This window comes from Temnothorax curvispinosus, unplaced genomic scaffold (assembly GCF_003070985.1).
Source record: "Temnothorax curvispinosus isolate PA1 unplaced genomic scaffold, ASM307098v1 QBEX01006537.1, whole genome shotgun sequence".
Taxonomy (NCBI): Eukaryota; Metazoa; Arthropoda; class Insecta; order Hymenoptera; family Formicidae; genus Temnothorax; species Temnothorax curvispinosus.
The window spans coordinates 24187-45411 of NW_020216317.1; the positions used below are offsets into that span (position 1 = coordinate 24187).

Here is a 21225-nt window from a genome sequence, read left to right on the forward strand (position 1 = left end):
CTACGGCATTGAATATAAATTAGCAGTTACGAAACCCGTTCGGTAAACAATGTGTGAGTAAATATAATGCCCGGATAAATAATATAATTATCGTAATGATGGATGTGTGACTATCGCACAGTATATAGCGATCGTTGTTCCAATGTGCATGGTGTACCGCAGTTCCGCAGTGAAAAGATTAAACTTGATGTGTTTTGCCGGCAGAACCCACAGATATAATATGATTATAGATTCTTGGCAGAAACCGAGCAAAATCTGTCATTTCATGTATATTTACATAAAATACATTATTGAAATGGTTACAAAAGGGCAAATTTTATTCAATTTTATTCCTACAGTCAATTCGCCAGATTGTGCCGCATTTCAAAATTACATCTTGTAAATTGTTCACTTATTATTTACGTTATGTTTATGCGAACCTTTTTCATACAGACAATATAAGCGATGTAAAATATTATAAATTAACTGATTGATTAATTTTTTTAAACTGTATTTTTACAATCTAAAAAAATTTTTTAAATAGTTTCAAACTAGATTAAATTAAATGCATTTCAGTTAAAAATTTAATTATTAATTAACTGTACAGATAAAATAAAAGAAATTTAATACTAATATAGAAATATTTATGCTGAGTTGATCTGGTAATTTTTCGTGGAATGCTAAAAATTGTGCGCAAACAAAATAATGGTAACTGAAAATAAAACTGAAAACAAAGCATAAATTCCCGATATTACTTCCCAAATTATAAATGTTCGATGATCCACGAATTACTCATTATGCATACATATATGTATGTAGAAATATGTAGAATGGGAGCTTTCCAGCAAGCGACACAAGTCGACGCAAAAACGTCGTTCTACCTTTCTTTTTTGGCAATAAGTAACAAAGACAAAACGACACTTGTGTCGCTCACTGGAAAGCTCCAAGTATCTACGCGTAAACGCTTAATCCTGCAATCCGCCATTACATTTTGTTAACAGATTCTGTCATATTTTTGCTGGCATTCTGTCGACAAAATTTGCGGCAGACGGCAGACGCTGTCCAAATCTGTCCTTGACAAATTCCGCGGCTATCCGGAGAAGAGAGCGCACGAAGAGACATATCGCTGCTATTTAGGCCGGAAATGAATAAAGCTCGATCAATAATTACGATATCGGCTTACGCGAACAGACGATTTGCATCCTCCGGGCTACGGGTGCCGACGAGCGTAGACGAGCGCCGGGCGCCGGGTCAAATCGGCGGAGAGAAGACGACGAAGGGGTGTAGCGAGTAACGGGCCCAGGAGTCTCGTTCCTCTCGAACCGAAGCGCCGGTTATCGTTGGAATGTTAAAAGGCCCCGACTCCTCGTCAACTCGGATTTATTCGAATTAAAAGCCTCGCAGGGCCGCACGCGACGACGCGAAAAACCAACTCCGGCGGCTCCGGACTCCGGCCCGTCGCACTTTTGCCGCGAAAAATGTGTAACGCCACGCCGTCGCCATCTGCATTCGGTGACGCAAACGAATTCGACGCGTATCGATAAAATCGCGTACTTTCCTCTCGTGTATCGATGTATCGAACGTAGGAAACAAGCGCGAGATCGATATTATCTCTGTTCGCCGTTCGCCGTTTCTAGTTCTCCATTCGGATCACAGATCTCGCGACGCTGCAGCGTTATTTGGAAATTTGGAATCTTGGACGAGCGTGATCACGTTGAACGGAGACTGCGGAAGGATTATTGACAGTTATCGACGTTAGAAAGATCCAGAGCCGGTGATTCGCTCTGCTCGATTTGTTCGTCAATCTCGTTTGACTCGGGTGAAATGAACGAGGCTAATGAATTGCCACCGGGGACAGCGTCGCTGCTCGAAGAACTCGAGAGTGCGTATCGTGTTCCGATTATTCGTGCGGTCGTGAAGGCACCCACGTGCCGGCGCTTAATTATTATTACAATATTTAGCACTTTCGTTATTACCGTCATTTGGTCCTAGCTTCCCTTGAGCTGCACAAATTAATAATTATTTTTTTTAAATAAAATACAACTTGTCAAATTACAGTCATAACAGGTCTAAAATTTGGAGGAGTTTCCGTTCTTGTCAAATGTTTATTAATATGTTGAATCACGTGACACTTATTTCTTGTCTCTAGAGAAACTTATGGTTTTATTGAGGGATGGCAGAACGTTAATCGGCTATCTTAAAAGTGTCGATCAATTTGCTAATATAGTGCTTCAGAGTACCATTGAAAGAATTCACGTCGGTCAGGAATATGGTGATATCCCGAGAGGTATTTTCATAGTAAGAGGGGAGAACGTTGTGCTTTTAGGAGAAATAGTAAGCGTTTCACGAATAGAAAGATATTTGTTATATATAATTCTCCTGGTAAACACTAATGATCCCTATGTGGGACTGAATTAACGAATACACCCATGTTGCAGGATATAGAGAAGGAAAAGGTGTTGCCGTTGAAAAAGGTGACGGTGGATGAGATTTTGGATGCTCAGAGGCGCGAACAGGAGTCGAAGCAGGAGCAAAAAAAGCGAGTGAACAAGGCTCTGAAGGAGCGAGGTTTTGCATATATACCGGATTTAAATCACGATGATATGTACTGATGTACAAATGTATATTCCTTTTTGTATGAATTTTATCTAATCAATTTATATTAATTAAATGATTGCTCGTTCATACACACGAGAAGATTCATTATTTCCTGACCACATTCGTAATGTTAAAGTCACATGATATCTTTAACAATCTGTTCTTATATTTAAGAATACAAAAAGTGATATATTATTCTCTAGATTTTGATTTGCACGACTTTGTACACAACATATAACATAGATTGATCTTGAATAATCCTTAAAATATCTCATTTTTTTGTATATAATTATAATTAAATGTATTACGCGAGTTGTTTCTCACGTAATACTGTCGTTAACAATTTTACTTGTAAATATTTTAAACCTTGCATTGCATAGTACACTTATTTAAGGTGTATAAAAATAATAATTACACTTAACATCAAAGCATATAGTTATGTATTGTGCAATTTGATGATTACAGAACGAATTAGAAAAATACTTTGTTGCATTTCATAGCAATACATAGCTTTTACAAACGTCTTTTATCAAGATTGTCATGAAAGGGAAATGAAAGTCTTCTAAATATCTTGCATCATCGTGCATCATATGCACAAAGTTAGTAACGATTTAATTTCCACATAAATGGAATAAATAATCCAGTTACTGTTGGATAATCAATTTTCGTTCGAGACAAAATTATATGAATTTTATAGAATGTTTCACGCAAAACGGGAGTGAAGATGGAAAAAATAATATCATAAGGCAAAATTAAGTGATTTTAAATGCTTCACATTTTTTACTTTCATGCATTTTTGTGCGTGGGTTACAAAGTGCAATTGCGTTTTTTATTTTTAAATAAAACTACATATTTTTGAGTACACTAATCGATGCAGTTTTTCCTCCTCTGCAAAAAGCTATTATAAAGTAATGCTTAAAAATTACCCCGAACATCTAATAGATATTTTTCTAATCAGTCGGTTAAAATAATTTCTAAAGCAACAATCTTCAAGTATAACTTTATAATAGTTATTCGTAAAGAGAAGGAAAACCTGCATTAATTAGTACTTGAAAATATAGGATTTCATTTAAAGAAAACGCAACTACGCCTTGTAATAGCATTTATCTATAAAAATGCACGAAAGTAACATAGTAATGTGAAGCATCTAAAATCATTTAATTTTGTCTTGTATTTTTTCTATCTCCAAAATCCGTTTTACAGCACTGCCCAGTTGCGTAAGACACCCTGTCATAAGGTCATAATGGTAAAAAAAAAAAAAACTTAAATTAATGTCGTAATTCTCTTCAGCCCTAAAGTATACAAAGAAACCTACTTATACTTAACGATATACTAATACTAATAATTAAATAATTTATATGAATAGCTTAAAATGATGTCTCTTGAAAGCTATCTTTTATTTTCGCAGAATTTAATGTCGATTCGTCTCGCAGCTTATGTTTGCACTCCTCGCTTCTCGTGCTCTTGACCACGCTTTCTCTCGCGGATTTTTTAGAATCGTTTCGCTGTAAGCTGGTCCCTCGTTTTCTTGGAGAAGGTAAATCCTCTGTTTTCTCAGTGGAATTGTTCGCGCTATTCGTGCTGCCGGATGCTATGCCGGAAGTGTCAGATTCTGGTTGGTTACCGTCCAAGCAACACAATAAACTGTCGGACAGGGTATCGTCGTTTAATATATTCAAATCGGATTCCGATTGCTCAAAGTCCCCTGTCCGTGACGTAAAACTAAGATCGACGGGACTGGCGGTTAACACGCTTCTCGATAACAAATATTCCCTGAACGTGCTCGTTATGGACATCGAACTTTGTTGCGTACAGGCACAACAGTTTGCGATCGATTGTACACAGCTATGCTTCTCGAGGGTGTCCAATCTATTATTTTTTTTATTCTCGACATCTTTCGCGTGAGCCAGCGCATTGTCCGTACTGTTGTACGTCTGGGATTCCTCTAAAATGGAAGCGCAATTATTTATTGCACTAACCATGTCCAGATTCGATCCACGCAAATCGCAGCTGTTGTTGCCGGTGACGAGATTGCATAGATTCGAAGTTGAAACAATCATCACTGGCTTCCTGGAACGCGGAGTCATCATAGTTTCCTGTTACAAATTAGAAGATAAATGTATTTTTCGTTTTACATTGCACGATATTTTAATTCGATATTCATTTTAATATCTTGATATTTTTCAATTACATATATATAAATTTTTCACATAGAAATATATTTGAAATCTACGTACCTGCATGGCTTTCGTCATTTTTGTTGCACTTTGCGTAATCGGACTCATGCTTCTATCATTGTTAGTAATAGGAGTCAAGATATAGTCGTTAGTTGCCAAGCTTCGTCGTAATAAACTCGATGGCGTCGACGTATGAACAGCGTACACATTCCTGAATCTGTTTTTTACCATCGGAGACTGTAAATTATGCGTACATGCACTTTCAGCATGCGAATCAACATTCAAGGTAGTTTCGGATGACTTTGCGTTCAAGGTACAAGTTTCTGAAGAAGTGACTTGTACTGTATTTCTTGTTGCTATAGATGCGAGGGTAGATTCCGAATTTCGCCGCATACCGTCATTCGTTAAATTATCACAGTGAGTTACATTGCGAGTGGAATACAGGTTGGGTGGTTCGCTAAATGGTCGCGTTAATTTACCAGTGTCAGATTGACTGTCCTCATTAATGATTACATTAATTTCTTGCAAACTCGTACTCAAACTGAGCTCGATTGAACCCAAATCCTGTTTCGCGTCATGCTGTGTGTCCTTTCCATCTAACTCCTCTTTCACGTTTATAGATTCATCGATCGATAGCTTCTTTTTTGCTTTATAATTTGTCAAAGTCTCATTCTTAATGCTATCTATACTACTCATGTGTTTGGCATGTAAAAGATCGTTGTTAATTGTATCACAGTTTTCCGTGCTAAGTTCGTCATTCGATTTGCTAAGGACCGCTCTTGTCGGAAGAAATGAATCTTCTAGTTTCTATACAGTACATGCAAAGAAAAACAGATAAAACGTGCTGTTGTTATACACAAACAAATAATAAATATATAACGAAAAATATTCGATAGAAAGATAAGGAAACTAACCGTTGATAATATATTTTCTTCGCTGCTCGATCTAGTGATATTGCATCCGATATTAATGTTGACGAACTTTTTGTGGCTCTTCTTTTGAAAAATATGTTTCTTGATGGAATCTCCGAGACTCTTAGTTTTACAATTCTTCACGTGCCTAGGTGTACCTTGTCCATTTTCCTTGTTAAATTGTTTCACAAGTCGTCGCTTCTTGGCAGATTCTGGCATGGCTTGTATATGTGCGTACAACTGAGCCAAGGCTGCCTGCGTGTCTTGCGTGGAATTGGCCTTCGCCGTTAATTTACGATCGACGAAACTGAACACGGTATGGGCTGTACTAGTTGCGTCCGGTACCGACTCGTTCAGCTGTAATTGTAAATCTTTTATCGTATCGCGCAAGAATGGGGCACAGTGTCATTTTTTAGTCTGAAACTTACATCAGTCTTCTTAGGGCTCAATAATTTCCTCTCTTGTTCCAACCAGTACGCTCTTATATCTGTAGCCAATTTCGGTGGAATCTCAAACAACTCCGTACCTTTCCTAATCATGTATGCGACCAGACACGACAGATTCTGAGAATTGATATGCAAGGCCTCGGGTGACAGCTTTCGTGGGCACAATAGGTGTGGCGTAAAGAGAGTGGCCAGCGTGTCGCTGTTCATTTTATTACTATGCTCGTAACTCGCTGTCTTATTCAACAGGGTGAGAATAGCTTTCAGTAAAATTCTGTTAGGGGATGGCAAAAGCAGCAGCAATAATTGTAAGGAACTCAATAATCTCGCGTCGTTCGTTTTTGCATCCAAGCTGCACAATTCTGCAAATAATCGATATATATTGTGGTGGCAAACGTCGTGTGTAGCATACACAGGTAAAACTACACATTTTTTTTTTTATCTACCAGCAATCTGACAATGCGCCGGATAATGTAGGTCTGTCAGGAGCGGTTCAGATAGCTCTGCCAGGAACCCTTTTAACACGGAGGCACAATCGTGTACACTGAATCTACTATCGTCAAGATCTAAAAATACGCCTTGAGACATTGCTGTTTTCAAGTCTTGCTGCCTCGTTAGCTTTCCGGTTCGTCGGAATATTCCCTCTTGTGTGATATCTACAAGATAAAAACTATATTTAATTCCATTCTTGAATTTCTCATTATCCGATATATTTACTTACTTTGTTCCTTAGACAGATAATCTATCAGTTGCGTCAAGTGATTGATACCATCCTCAGACAACATGCCACCTTCTGTACCTTTATCCAAATTAACCGAAGACTTGGATTTCTTGGTGAAGCTTAGGAGACCCCATTTCTTCAACCTTGCCTTCTCATTAGTACCATCGCTGCTAAAGCAGGATCAATCAAAATGTTATCGAGTGCAAATAATATAATTTTACACTTTTATAACGAGTCTTGTAACAGAGAATGGCTTATAAGTTATCAGAATTATGACAAATAAGCTAGCGGTTGAGAGCGTTAACGGTAAAACTGGCGAAATGCGAGACGAACGAAGAACGAAGCTACGGTATCAGAAATCTTGTTGTGAATCGAAGCGGTGTCAACGGTACACCAATCGTGGGACATACAGATAGTCGTGAAAACAACGGGTATATCACTCACTCTTCCGTATTGAGATCCAATTCGAAGGACAGGTGCATTTTTACGAGCGTGTGAAATTGCTCCGGGTTGACCTTTCGCATTCTAAACGCCAGCTTTCCGTCCACCCCGTCGTTAAAGTCTGCCATCGTCGTGTATGGTGGAACAGGCAATTTAAACGCGCTCCCCTACATCTTGAATCCGGCAACGGCAGTGATACCACTATCACACGACGCGCCGACAGTCATGATGCACGAAATAATTCAGATAGCGCCATTAGGCCTGATTCGCGTTTTAGCTAAACTTTTTCTTGCGCGGTTCATCTTTCCTCTTTTTCTCTCCAACCAGAGAGCTCTACTCCAACGTGAAAAGAAAAAGAGGAATTTATATATGCAATCTTAGTTATATACAATTACCAGAGTTTCTCTCTGCAATTACTATATCATCGATATATTTATTATATAATAAATTATATTATATTATATTATTATTATTATTATTATTATTATTATTATTATTATTATTATTAATTTGATACAGGACGCATGCGCAAAATAAAGCGGTACTACTGGCTGACACCGTTATATTGGCGACACTGACGTAGCAAGTGATTGACATGTGAGCACGTCGCACGTCCTCAGTGCATCTGGTACGCGTGTCGCAGTTGTTTGATTTTTTTGAGATTGGGTGGTTTCTCTTCGCAAGAATTAAACGTTCTTGAAAATATCGGATTAGGTGAGTCGGTAATTGTCGTATAATTAACGTTCAACAACGAAACTTTTTTTTTAAAGTCGCCTAGCCTTTAAAATACCACGTGGTATTGTACGTACACGCACCGAGAATCTTTATGTTGGATTCATCAAGTTATTTTCGCACAGATAAACAACTCACTATACTCGTTATCGCGTGATAACGAGTAAACAGAGTTGTTTATCTAAAGTACGCAGTTTTTAATGATTTTAATTGAGTTAATTAATAAAATGGACTTTTTGAATACAACAGAATAAATTTATCCTTCATCGAGCTCTGTGTATCTTTTAGCAGGAATAGAAATATTTGTTACAGCGAGAAATAACATTTTTATTTTAATTGAAAGCTAAATTACAATTACGTAACTTTTTTTTATCGTCAGTTAATTTAGTTTTTTATTTTTTTTATATACGACAGAAATCTACCATTAAGCACACATTAACTGGAGTTTGCTCAAGAAGGAAAAATACGATGGAGAATTCTCAGCAAGAAGAACACTTCACTTGTTGGACGTGCAAAGTAAAGTTCACAGATCTGGTAATGTTCAGAAATCATTATCGTTCCGAATGGCACAGGTACAACATACATGTAACAGTGAGTGGATTGCCACCGATCACTCTCGAAGACTTCCAGAGGAAGGAAGCGATTTATCGCGAGAATATTGCGGAACAGACTGAGGATAAGCAGTTCTGCGAAGTCTGCCGAAAGAAGTTTGGCAGTCAGAAGCAGTACAAGAATCATCTAGCCTCGAAGGCTCATAAAAAGAATCTGGAGCAAAAGGATGAAACCGTGGTTTTCAGCAAAAAATTAACGAGCACGGAGGATATATCCAGTAAGAACGAAGAGGACATGTCCAATGAGAACGAAGAGGAAATCGAAACGGATTCGGATGTAGAATCTTTGGATTCGGACGAGTGGCTTGAGGACTCAAAGTATCAGATTTATGAAAACAATTGCCTGTTCTGTGACCAGCGTAGTAAATCCTTAATGTGCAATATGAGACACATGATGAAGAAACATTCGTTCTTCATACCCGATCTTGAGTACTGCGTGGATATAAACGGCCTGTTAAAGTACTTGGAAGAGAAAATTTGTACGGACTTGAAATGCATTTGGTGTAACGACTCAGGTAGACGAATAATACTCTTTTATTCAATCAACTACTTTTTTTCCATTATATTCTATTAAACACTTTACTGTAAACGTTCTTAAAATAAATGTTGATTGGAATTAAAATAAAAAGAGTTAAATTAGAAAATTGAACTAAACAGAAAAAATTGCGATTTGAGTAAACTTGGAATTGAATTAAAATTTGCATATTTTTACAGGAAGGAAAATGCGAAGTTCAGAAGCAGTGAAAATGCATATGATCGACAAGGGCCACTGCAAAATGCTGTTCGAAGGAGAGGCGATGCTTGAATATTTGTCTTTCTATGATTACTCGTCCAGCTATCCAGATGCTGAGAATGCCAATCCGGATGAAGAATCACCGGAATCGCCGGAAGTTTTAGATGACGAGGCTTATATGATGAAGTTACCGTCTGGCAAGTTGATCATCCATCGTGCCTTGGCACTTTACTGTAAGCAGAATGTACCTGTAGGAACTGCAGCGACGATAAAGAACTTGAAATATTGGCCGCATAAGCGGATGATAAAGGATGCATCGTTCGGTACCGTGGAAAAGAAACTCGAGGCCGCCCGAATGACGAAGCGAGACATTCAGAAATTCCAACGAATCCAAGCGAAGTACTCAACGCAGCTACAAGTCAAACAGAACAAATTGCAGAAGCATTTCAGACAACAAACGAACTTTTAATCGTATCTAATTGTATGCTCTTTGTGTACCTATATGTCGTATTTTAAAAAGACATAAATTATTAAAAATATAATTAACTGTATAAGATAAAATTGATTATCCCTGTACTATTACATTTTGTTACTATTTATGGATACAACAATGAACAATTTAAATGAGTTATTAAATGCGAGCTCATAAATTAATGGATAAATCACTCATTGAATAATAGATTATTAAATTATTATATTCCAACTATTTAACTCTAACTTAAAATTTAAAATCAAATTCAAAAAGTGTTTCATAACAAAACGTCATTTCAATTGCTATGGAATCAAAATTTATATTATTTTTCTTTAAAGGATATACATATATAACGCAATACAAATTATAAATCGCTTTATAATTCGCATTTGACGGACGTCCTTACAAGTGACTTGTGTGTACTTAATACTTTTTTTATAACATATTTCATCGACAAAAATGTCTTTTCTTTTCTTTTCGAATAACCTCTTTTTTAATTTATATGGACCCGTTTGTTATATCCAGAGCAACCTCCGTATCACAATCGAGGTCGCCGCTTTTGATAAAACGTAATAAATATACAAAAGAATAAGAAGTAAATATTAAACATTAGAAATTATAAATAATTAAACGTAGCAAATAAAAAATAATAAAATGTAAGATATAATATAGGAATATTTTCCTACATTTTTACATATATCCCAACATTTACTATTTATTACAAGAATATTTTTATGTTTAAATATCCTAATATTTAATTCTATTTATTTTTATTCTTAATAAGTGCTCTATTGTGCGTAGGGCCTAAAGTTTACATGCATACATCCCATACATACGCCATTTATACAATCGTTTTCCCGTTCTCAAATCTCCATGGTCTACGGCATGATAAACACGGGGTGACCGGGGAGACACCTGTGATCGCGGCGAGGCGCGAGCGCGAGGTGCCCGCAAACGTGGAAGGGATAACATGGCTACCGCCTGGTGACGTTCCGCTCGGCCGTCGTGGGTATTACTGGGTATATCAGATGCTCCGGGAAACATCTGGTGAACGTTCTCGGCGACGTGCTGCAGATAGCGATCCCGTCGAGAGGAGTACCGCGCGTCGAGGGTGACGATCGTATAACGCGAGATAGGCAGTGACAACGCAAACATGATGAACATGTGGAAAGTGCGGGAGCTGATGGACAAGGCGTAAGTCCCGTTTAGCCGATTCCTCGGCGCGAGCTCGCGCCTCTAACCTCGCTCTCTCTCCGTTTCCCCGGGCGCCGCGCCGCGCCGTTCCGCGCTGCGTGTTTCCCGGTCGGGCTTCTTCCGTTCCTCCCCCTTTCCCTTCCCCCTCCCCTCCCGCGCCGATAGTGCGAAATCGTGGAAAAATGGTATACGCGACATGCTCGATTAGAATTTATTTCGAGTACATACGTGTCTCGCGCGCGCGATTCTCCGTCGATCCTCGCATCGAGGAAGGAGAGGGAATACGAGGAAAACGGAAAAATCCTCGGTTCGGCCGATCACACGTTCGGCGCGAGAGAGGATGCGGTCGCCCGCGACAGGTCGGTCGGCGAGACGGAGAGAGCGGCGCGGTCGGGAGAGGAGGGAGAGAGAGAACTCGTAAAACTGGAACGACGTGGGTAATTTTATGACGCGACCTTGAGATTCGATAGTGCGGCGTGCGATAAACGATGCGAAAACAATCGTGGAATTGATGACGGATGGCGCGGGTCCCCCCTCTTCCCTCCCCTCTTCCTCTTCCTCCTCCTCCTCCCTTCCCGCCAGCGACCAGCCGCAGGTGCGCGCGTATTTATTTTGTAAGCGCTTTTTCCTAAACGCTTACAAAACGAGTGCTCCGTTGCGCTTACAAAAACGTTACGAAATGCGGCTCCTCCCAGACTTTTTCGGGGGCTCCCCGACCCCTCGTCTTTCGAATTATCCATCTCCGGACTCGTGTCATCAGTTCAATTCGGAATCGACATTCGGGGCGATTCGTCGAAAATCTGGGAATTAACGCAGAGAATCGTGTGAGGAAGTGTGTATTTTAAAAATTCGCGCCTATATCTTCTCGCCGAGTTTTTTCCCCGACGTCGAGAGCTCGAAAGCAAAATTCTCAATTCGTTTAATTAGCCCATTTCAGTTCGCTTCACCTCCTAGGAATTATGTCCTCCTGATTAAATTTTAAGAATCCTTTTTTTCTTTTTTTTTTTCCCCCCAATTGAAAGGTAGTATGTCAACAGACATTTTTCGCAATCTCTTACTTAATAATCACACTCGTGATTGGTAAAGTAAGCTCGTTTAATGCCTCGGGCACGCAGGGGAGACACGACGGAGAAGTTTATTCACGCGATATGACATTCCGATTCTTATCGGTCGCGCTCGAATACTCGTCTAGAATTACGAAAGTCTTCGGCTCGAGTACTCTTTCGTTCTTCGTATTAGCTTTTACCGATTTACCAGCTTCTGCATGTTTGTAGATAAAAATGGTTTGATAAATCTGTCGTCTAGTCTAGATACAGAAATTATCATTTATCACACATATACATTTTGAACGGTCACTCTATGATTTGTTTTGAATAGAGGTATTATCGCCAATGAAACAATACGATTTTTCTATATAAGTTAACAGAAATTTTAAATTTATCCCTACAAAATGTTGCCTCTATTTTGTCTTTTAATGCAAAAGTAAAACTGAAAAATTCTGTATTTTTATTTGTTGAAAATGATATTAACTGAAAATAACCGAATAAATCTATCTAAAATTTTAAATACTAGATGCATATTCTCCTTCAAGTAATCAGTAATATCTTTGAAACAGTACTAAGCTAATCAAATTATTGAGTTTTTTATTTAATAATTGCATCCTTCGGATAAACTCTTAATATCTTTTTTGGAAAGTCGAAAGATACCTCGAAAGGTACTAACAAGTTAATGCATTTTAACGTGTCTGTTCCTAATTGATAAATATGATTAAGTAAATACGCAGTTTAAATGGTCATTCTAATGATTCACTTAAATGGAAATATTAAGAATAACACGATTTATCTATATAAATTAACAAAAATGGTTAATTTATTTTTACGAAATTTTATTTGTCTTTGTATATTTTGTCTTGTAGTACGAGCTGAATTTCTATTTATATCTATTCGTTGAAAACGATACTAACTGAACGAGTCTATATCTAAAATTATAAACACTAAATGCATATTCTCTCTCAAAGTAATCAGTAAATGCTTTGAAACAATAATGAGCTAATAATTGTTGATTTTTTTTATTTAATAATTAAATCCTCCGAACTATTAATATGTTTTTTGGAAAGTCAAAAGATATAGGTATTGATAAATTAATCCATTTTAACGTGTCTATTTAACTTGTTTTTAATCGAATATAATTAAATGCGCGATTAATAAGAAATACCTGTATTAAAAGTTAATACGGACATTTTTCACAATCACGTGCTTAATCATACTCGTAAAGGATGCGTGGCCAGGTAACTCGGGTTGCAGCGAATTAATAATCTTGATAAATTAATTAAGTACGCGAGTTACGTTCGTAAACTGATCTTGGTAAATTAATCTCGGGTCAGGTTCCGATATAGTAAGACCGTCTGAGATACCTCGTAAACCTATAATGGCTTTAAACTGTAATCATTTACGTAATTCACGGCTCTATGCATTTTTGTAGTCGCATGAATGCGCTTTTCACTTACGCTAATGTGTTTGCGGACCAAATACGGCAAAAAAAGAAGATAAAAGAGGAAGAGAGTGAGAGAGAGACATCGTTGTGTTATATCTATACTTAATTATTTTTTATAAATAGTGTAATAATAGAAGGATTATTGTAAGTAACCCTTTGCGTAATCCAGCTGTAAAAGCTATCTGTGGGCGAAGATATAAACAGTATCGTATGCTACGTACGTTACACGTAAGACCGCAACACTTACCACGCGATGGGTATTACACGTTTTATCGGGCGTTGTTTTTTTTGGGGGGGGGGGGGGGGGGAAATAATTACGTGATACGACGAGTGTAATGCGACATTATTGCACGTCTAATTTAATAATGGATTATTCGTAATTTGTAGTATTTTGCGTACGTCGCAGATTTGTACGTGTGAAAATTCATTATGATATTGCATTTGTAGGACGAATGTCGTGATGAATTATACGGAAACGGAGGCCAAAGTTCGGGAGGCAACTAACGACGACGCGTGGGGTCCCACAGGTACGATCCGCGCTTCCGACAATAGCACTTTACCATTATGCACTTTACGTGGAATACCTGGTGAATTAATTATACGGAATGCGCATTTTACTTTTTAAGGGGCAATGATGCAAGAACTGGCTCAGGCCACATTCACGTACGAGCAATTTCCAGAGGTAATGTCCATGCTCTGGAAAAGGATGTTGCAAGAGAATAAACGAAATTGGCGACGAACGTACAAGGTACGCGATCGTTTTTCCTCGCAATTATTACATCGCATTCGAGGAGAAACAATAAACCTTATTGTATGGAAGATATCGATGGAGAAGGATCATTATCATATTACGAAGTAGTAAACAAAATGCACATGAATATAAAAACATTTCATTCTCCATTCGTACTTTATTAGCTTTTCATTAATCTCTATTTTTTTCTTCACAGTCATTGCTCCTCCTTAATTACTTAGTTCGTAACGGCTCGGAACGGGTCGTCACATCGTCACGCGAGCACATCTACGACCTCAGGTCTTTAGAAAATTACACCTATATCGACGAGTTCGGGAAAGATCAAGGAATAAACATTAGACACAAAGTTAGGGAATTAATCGACTTCATCCAGGACGACGATAAACTCAGGGATGAAAGGAAGAAGGCTAAGAAGAATAAAGACAAGTATGTTGGCTTATCGAGCGAAGCGATGGGAATGAGGTTTGGCGGTGGGGACAGATGGATGGACAGTCCCAAGTGGAATAAATCTGGTGCAGAGACGTATAACGACTGGGATTCCAATCGTGGAAAAGGATTTGAGGATGCAAATAACAGGTATATGTTATTCTGATATTCGCGTTTCTGATTATTGTACGTGAACGTTTAAAAAGAAACATGTAGCTCAATCAAAGTTTTTTCTTTACATAACTTTTATATTTTTATATTACAGCGATGATGGCGAAAGAGAAGACTCGGACAATGAAACTAGCCCAAAGAAAGGTGGAAGAGAGTATAGAGATACGTTGGAAAATATAAATCAAATTGGTAAAACTGCTCAAACATCAATACCTTCTACAAATGCATCTCCGGCACGGACGGCAAGGACTATCAAGAAAGTAGATCTTGGAGCGGCAGCAAATTATGGAAAAGAGCAATCTAATGTAAGTTTAAGGAATTAATTTTATTTTGTCGATAAATCTTTTGTATTTAATATGAGGTATAATGCGTCACAAAATTATATTCACACGTGTTATAGATATAACTATAAATTAATTAGAATGTATCTTTTTCTGTTTGTAGAATAGCACACCAGTACAACAAAAAAATAGTTTATCATCGCCGAAAAATCAACAGAAGACCAAAAATGACATATTAAACGACATTTTTGAATCGCAGAGTGATAATAGTAGACTAGACGATGACGATTTTAATCCCCGAGCGAATACTCAATCGCTTGCTCAACCGCCGCAAAATGCGAATGCAGATTTTGGCGATTTTACTAGCGCGTTTAATAATCCCGCGACGGTTAAGACGAAAGACAGCAACGACGAGTTTGCCGATTTTACGTCTGCCTTTAATAATGTCGCTGTATCTAATCCTCCAAGCCAGCCGCAGTCGCAAATCAATCTGATGGGCGTAGCAATACCGACTGTGAATAATCCAGCAGCAAATAATATGAATAATAGTAACGCAATGTACGCCAATACAATGCAAACGGCAGGCACAACAGCGTTCACCGAAACCCCCGTTATTCAAAAGACGTCTAACGATCTATTTGATTCTTTATCATCGCAAGGTCCCAATAATCAAGTCACAAATAATAATACAGGTAGAGGATTGTACATTAGTTATGTAGATTGTTGAAATAAAATCGCACAGGAACTTCGAAGTTTAATTTAATAAATAGCAATTTTTTGATGTAGAATTTTTACTTAAAATTGAAAATTCCATAAAATTGTATTAAAATAAAAATAATTTTGTATTTTTTTTTTAGTGACATCAAATACGGATCTTTTGTCGGACTTGGACAGTTTGAATGCCCCAGCCATGAGGCCTGACGGGCGAATAAACAGCTCTAATAATTCGAACATTTTTATGGGGATGAACAACGCACCTACCAGTACCGTCAATTACGCAGGTGAGTATGTACGCGGTTAAGAAACAATAATTCGACTGATTTCTTTAATTACACGATTAGCAAAACTTTTATTAGCAGTATTTCCTTGCAACTATAAATTACATGTAACTCGTACATACATGATATTTATGTAACATGATGCATGATACGTAATATATCGTACAGATCCCAAGATTAAACAATATTGGGATATTTCTGAGCTACTCTAACATTATTAATCATATATTAGTTATAATAAACGTAGAGTTTCTAATCGTTGTTGCATGCGTTTCCGTGAAAGAAATCTGTGCGTGAAGTATATATCCTCGGAGTTTAAAGCTAATGTAAGTCCCCCAAGATAGTCTTTCCTTGCAGCCTGTAAATACGAAGAGAACGTCGCGTCGATCGAGAATCTCTCCAATAATGCCGCCAATCTATTATTGGAAGTATTGTGCACTATATGCGATATTAAAAGTTGCGCTGATTTGGAAAGAATAAGATCGTCCGTTTCGAACTACATCAGATTTTTACCGGGGCCTGTTACACCTCAAAAGTACAGTGGTCTCGATTGCGATGCGAAAGTGGATGCCATATTGTACGGAAGAATTTTGGAGGAAATAATTGGTAAATTCGATCGTGATTGGCCGCTAAATGAGGATGGCCTGGATCCCTTGATCGAAAAATTGATAATCGTCGATGGTGCAACGGTCTTCATGTTATCGGAAGCTTTAAGAGCTTTAACTAACGCATTAAATGAGTCTAAGGATGAGAAGAAAACTCATGTTATTTCAACGTTATTGAGTAGCCTATTAAAGAGTGACATGATATTTTCGGGGATATTGGACGCGTGTAGAGCGCGTTCTCATATGCAGGAGGAAGAACTCGATCAGACTTGGCGAAGTACGACACAAATGTTGATCTCCTTGCCCAGTCGTGTATCAAATAAACTGCAGTTCGACACGCCTAAATCTTACACGCCGCAGGTTTACGTGAAAACGCTCTGTTTTCACATATCTTGCGCGATATCGTTTATCAATGAGTTATGCAAATATGATATTAAGCCGAAAACATCCGCACTCTCATTTTTACTCAGCAAGGTCGTAATTAACTTGAAGCCGTGTGATTTTACGTGTTTCGCCGATATTTTAGAAGAGTGGTGTCTCGAAAGCAAAAAGAATGAACTAGTCGAAGATATATTTCGCGGATTGGATTCGGTCGCCATTGAATACGTAGCTGTTCTGTTCTTAAAGCGTTGCGATTCTGAACTCGGTGTGCGTCCTATTTTCGGAAATTTATTGACAGAACCGAATTGGAGATATATTTTAACAACTAAAATTCCTTTAATGCGTTATTACGAGGACGAAAAGCTGGTCGTGAACTTGATTTCCTATTTGTCATGTTTCTCGAACGAAAATAATAATCCTTTATCAGAATTACTAATAAAGCTTTTAGAAATTTGGAGGGATAAAAGTATTTTGAATCATGCGTCTTTAGAACAGCACAAATACATTACGAAGCTGATTATTCTGTGTGTAAAAAGTTGTAAAGATCTTTTAAGTAATACCGAAAGAGATCAGTGCCAGAAACTGTTGCTTTCCGGAGTATCTGTCCATCTCGAGTGCACAAATATAACTTTAAGAGCGATGGGCATGATGGTTGCCGAGATTTGCACGAATTCTTTGTGTAATATTGATAAAGCACCGAAATTAAAGTTTGACTACGATAACATGCCTGCGCAAGTGTTAGAATTGCTTCAATATCTGAAGAATCTGAATACGTCTGCAACGGCTGTAAATGTGAAAGAACAATACGAGCGAAGCGGCGACTTAATAACCGGAAATATTGTCTTCGATTCTCTAAGTAGCAGAAAGATCTACGAATTGGGCGTGGACTGCGGTATTTTACCCGGCGTTGAAAATCTGTCGAACGAGAGAACTGAAGAGAGCACACACTTGTCGAAAAATGGCGCGATAAGAAATGATCTAACGAAGAAGGATGAAATGAAGCAACAGGCGAAGCCAAAATGCAACGACGGTTCAGATCTAGACAGCGACGATGACTTGGTTCCTTACGATATGAACGATGACAAACCGTCCAGTAAGACACGCCCGACGTACCTGCGAGACTTGCGCGATAATTTAACGGATGAACGTACTTTCTCCAATCCCGAAATTTTCTCCGAATCCATGCTGGTCTGCGAAGAACTAATATTAACACAACTGCCGAACGACGATGTGTCCTTCGCGTTAGAACTTCTGCGGCTTCTCGTCACGCTAAAGCAACATTCTTATATGGAGAACTTTGAACTGGTGATTTTCAAATGTTGCGTAGCGATTGTAACTGTGCGCCCGAAGGAATGCGCCGAATTTCTCTGTAAAGAGTTTTACGAGGACGTTGGCAGGTATTCACTGAGTCATCGCTTATTGTTCCTGGATATATTAGCCGAGTCTGCCAAGCAGTTATCAAAAATCGATGTCGATGACGCGGATAGCGCCGACGTTACCATAGATACGGCGATTAAGAAGAAACGAATTCCAAGCCGAATATCACTTTTTATCGATACGCAAGAAAATAAAAAACAACAAGTGTGGTCGAACGAGGACTTCGACATTGATTTACAAGCGTCGGAAAATCAATCTGCAGATTGGCAAGAAATTGTCGATAAAAGAATCGCGTCGCGTACGAGACGATTTGCGCATAATTCCAAGTCTCCCAAGTTACGCATTAATCACTTTGGAAATGTAGCGTCTTCATTTTTCTATCCGCTTTTGCACGGCTTTGGCCGTCGAGATGTTCTCAAGCTGAGCGGCTTGAAAATTTACGCGGATCAGGAAAATATCTTATTGCTACGTTTCCTGAAAACACTGTCTGCCATAATGTTAGCGGCGCAAAATTGTCCGCTGGCATCGAAGATGGGCAAAGAAATATTGGAGCTTTTGTGGACGGTGAGGAATCACGATGAAGCGACAGTGAGATTAGCCGTTACGGAAAATATCGGATCCGTACTTATTGCGGTGCCGAAAGATGCCATCATCGACGAATTGTCTGAGCCTTTGATGGAAATAAGAGAATGGCTTCTGTTGTCGCAAAATGTCGTCAATGGCGAACACGACGCAAATTGCAGGGCTTTAAACGCGAAAGTGCTATCCTTCGTCAATTTGATTGTAACCTCCGCTTTTAATTCTGTGTAGATTAATCGAGAGACTTTCAATTTTTACAATATTATTGGAAAGAACTTTTTATTCTTACAGTATTGTAATCATTTATGTGAAGATTATGTATGTACATTTTCTCGTAGAACATATTTTGTTGAGTTAATTTTTCTATTTGCGAAAATTATAAACTACAAAATGGATTATGTAATATAATTTATATACAAAGAAGTTTTGTTATTGTAATTTTTAATTGATGTTTAAACCATACAGAATTCGTACATTAGCAATAGCAATATGTTAATTAGCAATAACGATCTTGCTAACGACGTTGAAAACAATTTTACATAGGTCAACATATGTAACATATTTATATGACATTATACAACATAAAAGATCGCTTTGTAATACAATGCTTTTATTTATAGTACTTTGTAGAGAGTACGCATTGTTTAATTAATTTAAATATTATAAAATAATTGAACAATATGTAGAATTGTAACTACATCAAATAAAATTTAATTTATTTTCTATTATAAATTTTAATAGAATATTAAAGAATAATAGAATATTTTTAAATATAAATTTGTGTTGGAAATTTTTATGTAGATTCATGTACAGATACGAGATAACAATTACAAGGTGTGCTACGAACTAAAATTAGTGTCGTATTTAGGATCAGTCGGATTGTCACCGACGAATCTTCTTCCACCTACATCCATCAATGCTAGAAATCAACCGTCTAGTAATACGACGTCGTCTACGCCAGTCGGCTCGACCTGGGCTAGTTCGGGATTGAATATCGATCTCGACAATATAATGGGTGGTAAAACGAAACAAAGTGGCCCAGCACCGACGATGAACCAATTGGCTAGCAATAGCCCGCAACATCAAATCAAGATAGGACGTAAGTAATTTCTTAACGGCCTGTTAGATTGATGTAACAGTCGGTTTTCCATTAAGTTCTGTATTGATAAAGTTAACGTTTTCCGATTAGACTGAGATAGCGTAGCGTTTAATGAAACGTAATTGTTTGTAAATCTCAAATTATTTCCAAATTAGCTATTATAGTCCGAATGCCGTCTCACTTAATTTGTATGCGAGAACATGCGGGGTGAGTAAGGATGAAATTGTGTATGTCTGTAGCATCAGGAATGGGATATATGTCACCGGTGCAATCTCTACCACAGAATCAGCAGCAGCAACCCAATGCAACGTTCTTTCCTGCATTCCAATAAAGGATTATTGGACGGTTCGGTCTAGAACACAGTCTCAAGGCACAATATGCAAGAATTTAAGCTTCACGCAAAAACTCGTTACCATTTATTTCGATTGATTCAATTGACGATAATAAATCTTACATTTTCCGCCTGGGCTACAATTTAAACACAGGGTTCAACATTAAACAATTATGTATATCGAAATACTTTTTATTAGCACTCAGCCCTAGGCATAACGTGTTTTAAGAGACATATATATGTGTTCAGAAAACGATTCGAAAGGATAAATTGAAGCATTTGTCGGTATTTTGTAATTTTTATTTAGATAAGAAATATTTCAATACCGCGATATAAATTCTTATCAATTGAAATTTATATATATAAAAAAAATGATATGCAGTAAAAGAAAAATGCAAATAATGTACAATAATAACAAATAATATACAAAGAAATGAATCATTTTTCTTAATTATTACGAGGCAGCTAGTAGCGGTATATGTCTAAGCCAATAACTCAGAGGCGACGACAAGCAGCATTCCTGTAACTCATAAAATGCATGTAATTTCTGTAATATGCGTCATACTACTTGTGTATTATGCGGGAACAAATCTGGCAGGAATTATTGCTGTGTGTATTTTATACATAAATGTATATTAAACTTGGAAGAATTGGGATTATGCCTTATATAGATAAAAAAATGTATCATAAAAATATATACATACTGTGAAAAACTCGAAAG

The 21225-nt window shown here is 37.7% G+C and overlaps 4 protein-coding genes across 7 annotated transcripts; 3 read left to right on the plus strand and 1 right to left on the minus strand.

The window, feature by feature from the left end:
• Window positions 1-1710: 1710 nt before the first annotated feature.
• LOC112455951 (U6 snRNA-associated Sm-like protein LSm1) lies at window positions 1711-2666 on the plus strand. Its single transcript, XM_025018179.1, has 3 exons — window positions 1711-1861; window positions 2129-2313; window positions 2418-2666. The coding sequence occupies exons 1-3, from the start codon at window positions 1804-1806 to the stop codon at window positions 2589-2591; spliced, it is 417 nt and encodes a 138-aa protein (XP_024873947.1). The 5' UTR covers window positions 1711-1803; the 3' UTR covers window positions 2592-2666.
• Window positions 2667-3350: 684 nt separating this feature from the next.
• On the minus strand, window positions 3351-7535 carry LOC112455950 (rho GTPase-activating protein 19-like). Of its 3 annotated transcripts, none has more exons than XM_025018177.1 (7): window positions 7274-7535; window positions 6830-6996; window positions 6555-6764; window positions 6094-6470; window positions 5669-6022; window positions 4815-5561; window positions 3351-4673 (listed from the first exon to the last, which is right to left on the minus strand). In XM_025018177.1, exons 1-7 carry the CDS (start codon window positions 7396-7398, stop codon window positions 3945-3947), a joined length of 2709 nt encoding a protein of 902 aa, XP_024873945.1. In that variant the 5' UTR covers window positions 7399-7535; the 3' UTR covers window positions 3351-3944. The 3 variants fall into 3 exon arrangements, with proteins under 3 accessions (XP_024873945.1, XP_024873944.1, XP_024873946.1); XM_025018176.1 differs by having other exon boundaries at window positions 6830-6999; window positions 7274-7398; XM_025018178.1 differs by lacking the exon at window positions 4815-5561 and having other exon boundaries at window positions 6830-6999; window positions 7274-7534.
• Window positions 7536-7861: 326 nt separating this feature from the next.
• On the plus strand, window positions 7862-9888 carry LOC112455945 (zinc finger protein 622-like). Its single transcript, XM_025018171.1, has 3 exons — window positions 7862-7984; window positions 8417-9128; window positions 9328-9888. The coding sequence occupies exons 2-3, from the start codon at window positions 8471-8473 to the stop codon at window positions 9813-9815; spliced, it is 1146 nt and encodes a 381-aa protein (XP_024873939.1). The 5' UTR covers window positions 7862-7984; window positions 8417-8470; the 3' UTR covers window positions 9816-9888.
• An 849-nt stretch (window positions 9889-10737) lies between these two features.
• On the plus strand, window positions 10738-20865 carry LOC112455947 (clathrin interactor 1-like). 2 transcript variants are annotated; one of them, XM_025018173.1, is made up of 9 exons: window positions 10758-11012; window positions 13953-14032; window positions 14132-14253; window positions 14453-14832; window positions 14948-15158; window positions 15298-15826; window positions 15992-16135; window positions 19943-20173; window positions 20413-20865. In XM_025018173.1, the coding sequence occupies exons 1-9, from the start codon at window positions 10972-10974 to the stop codon at window positions 20502-20504; spliced, it is 1830 nt and encodes a 609-aa protein (XP_024873941.1). In that variant the 5' UTR covers window positions 10758-10971; the 3' UTR covers window positions 20505-20865. The 2 variants fall into 2 exon arrangements, with proteins under 2 accessions (XP_024873940.1, XP_024873941.1); XM_025018172.1 differs by lacking the exons at window positions 19943-20173; window positions 20413-20865 and adding an exon at window positions 16490-19760 and having other exon boundaries at window positions 10738-11012.
• The last annotated feature ends 360 nt before the right edge of the window (window positions 20866-21225 follow it).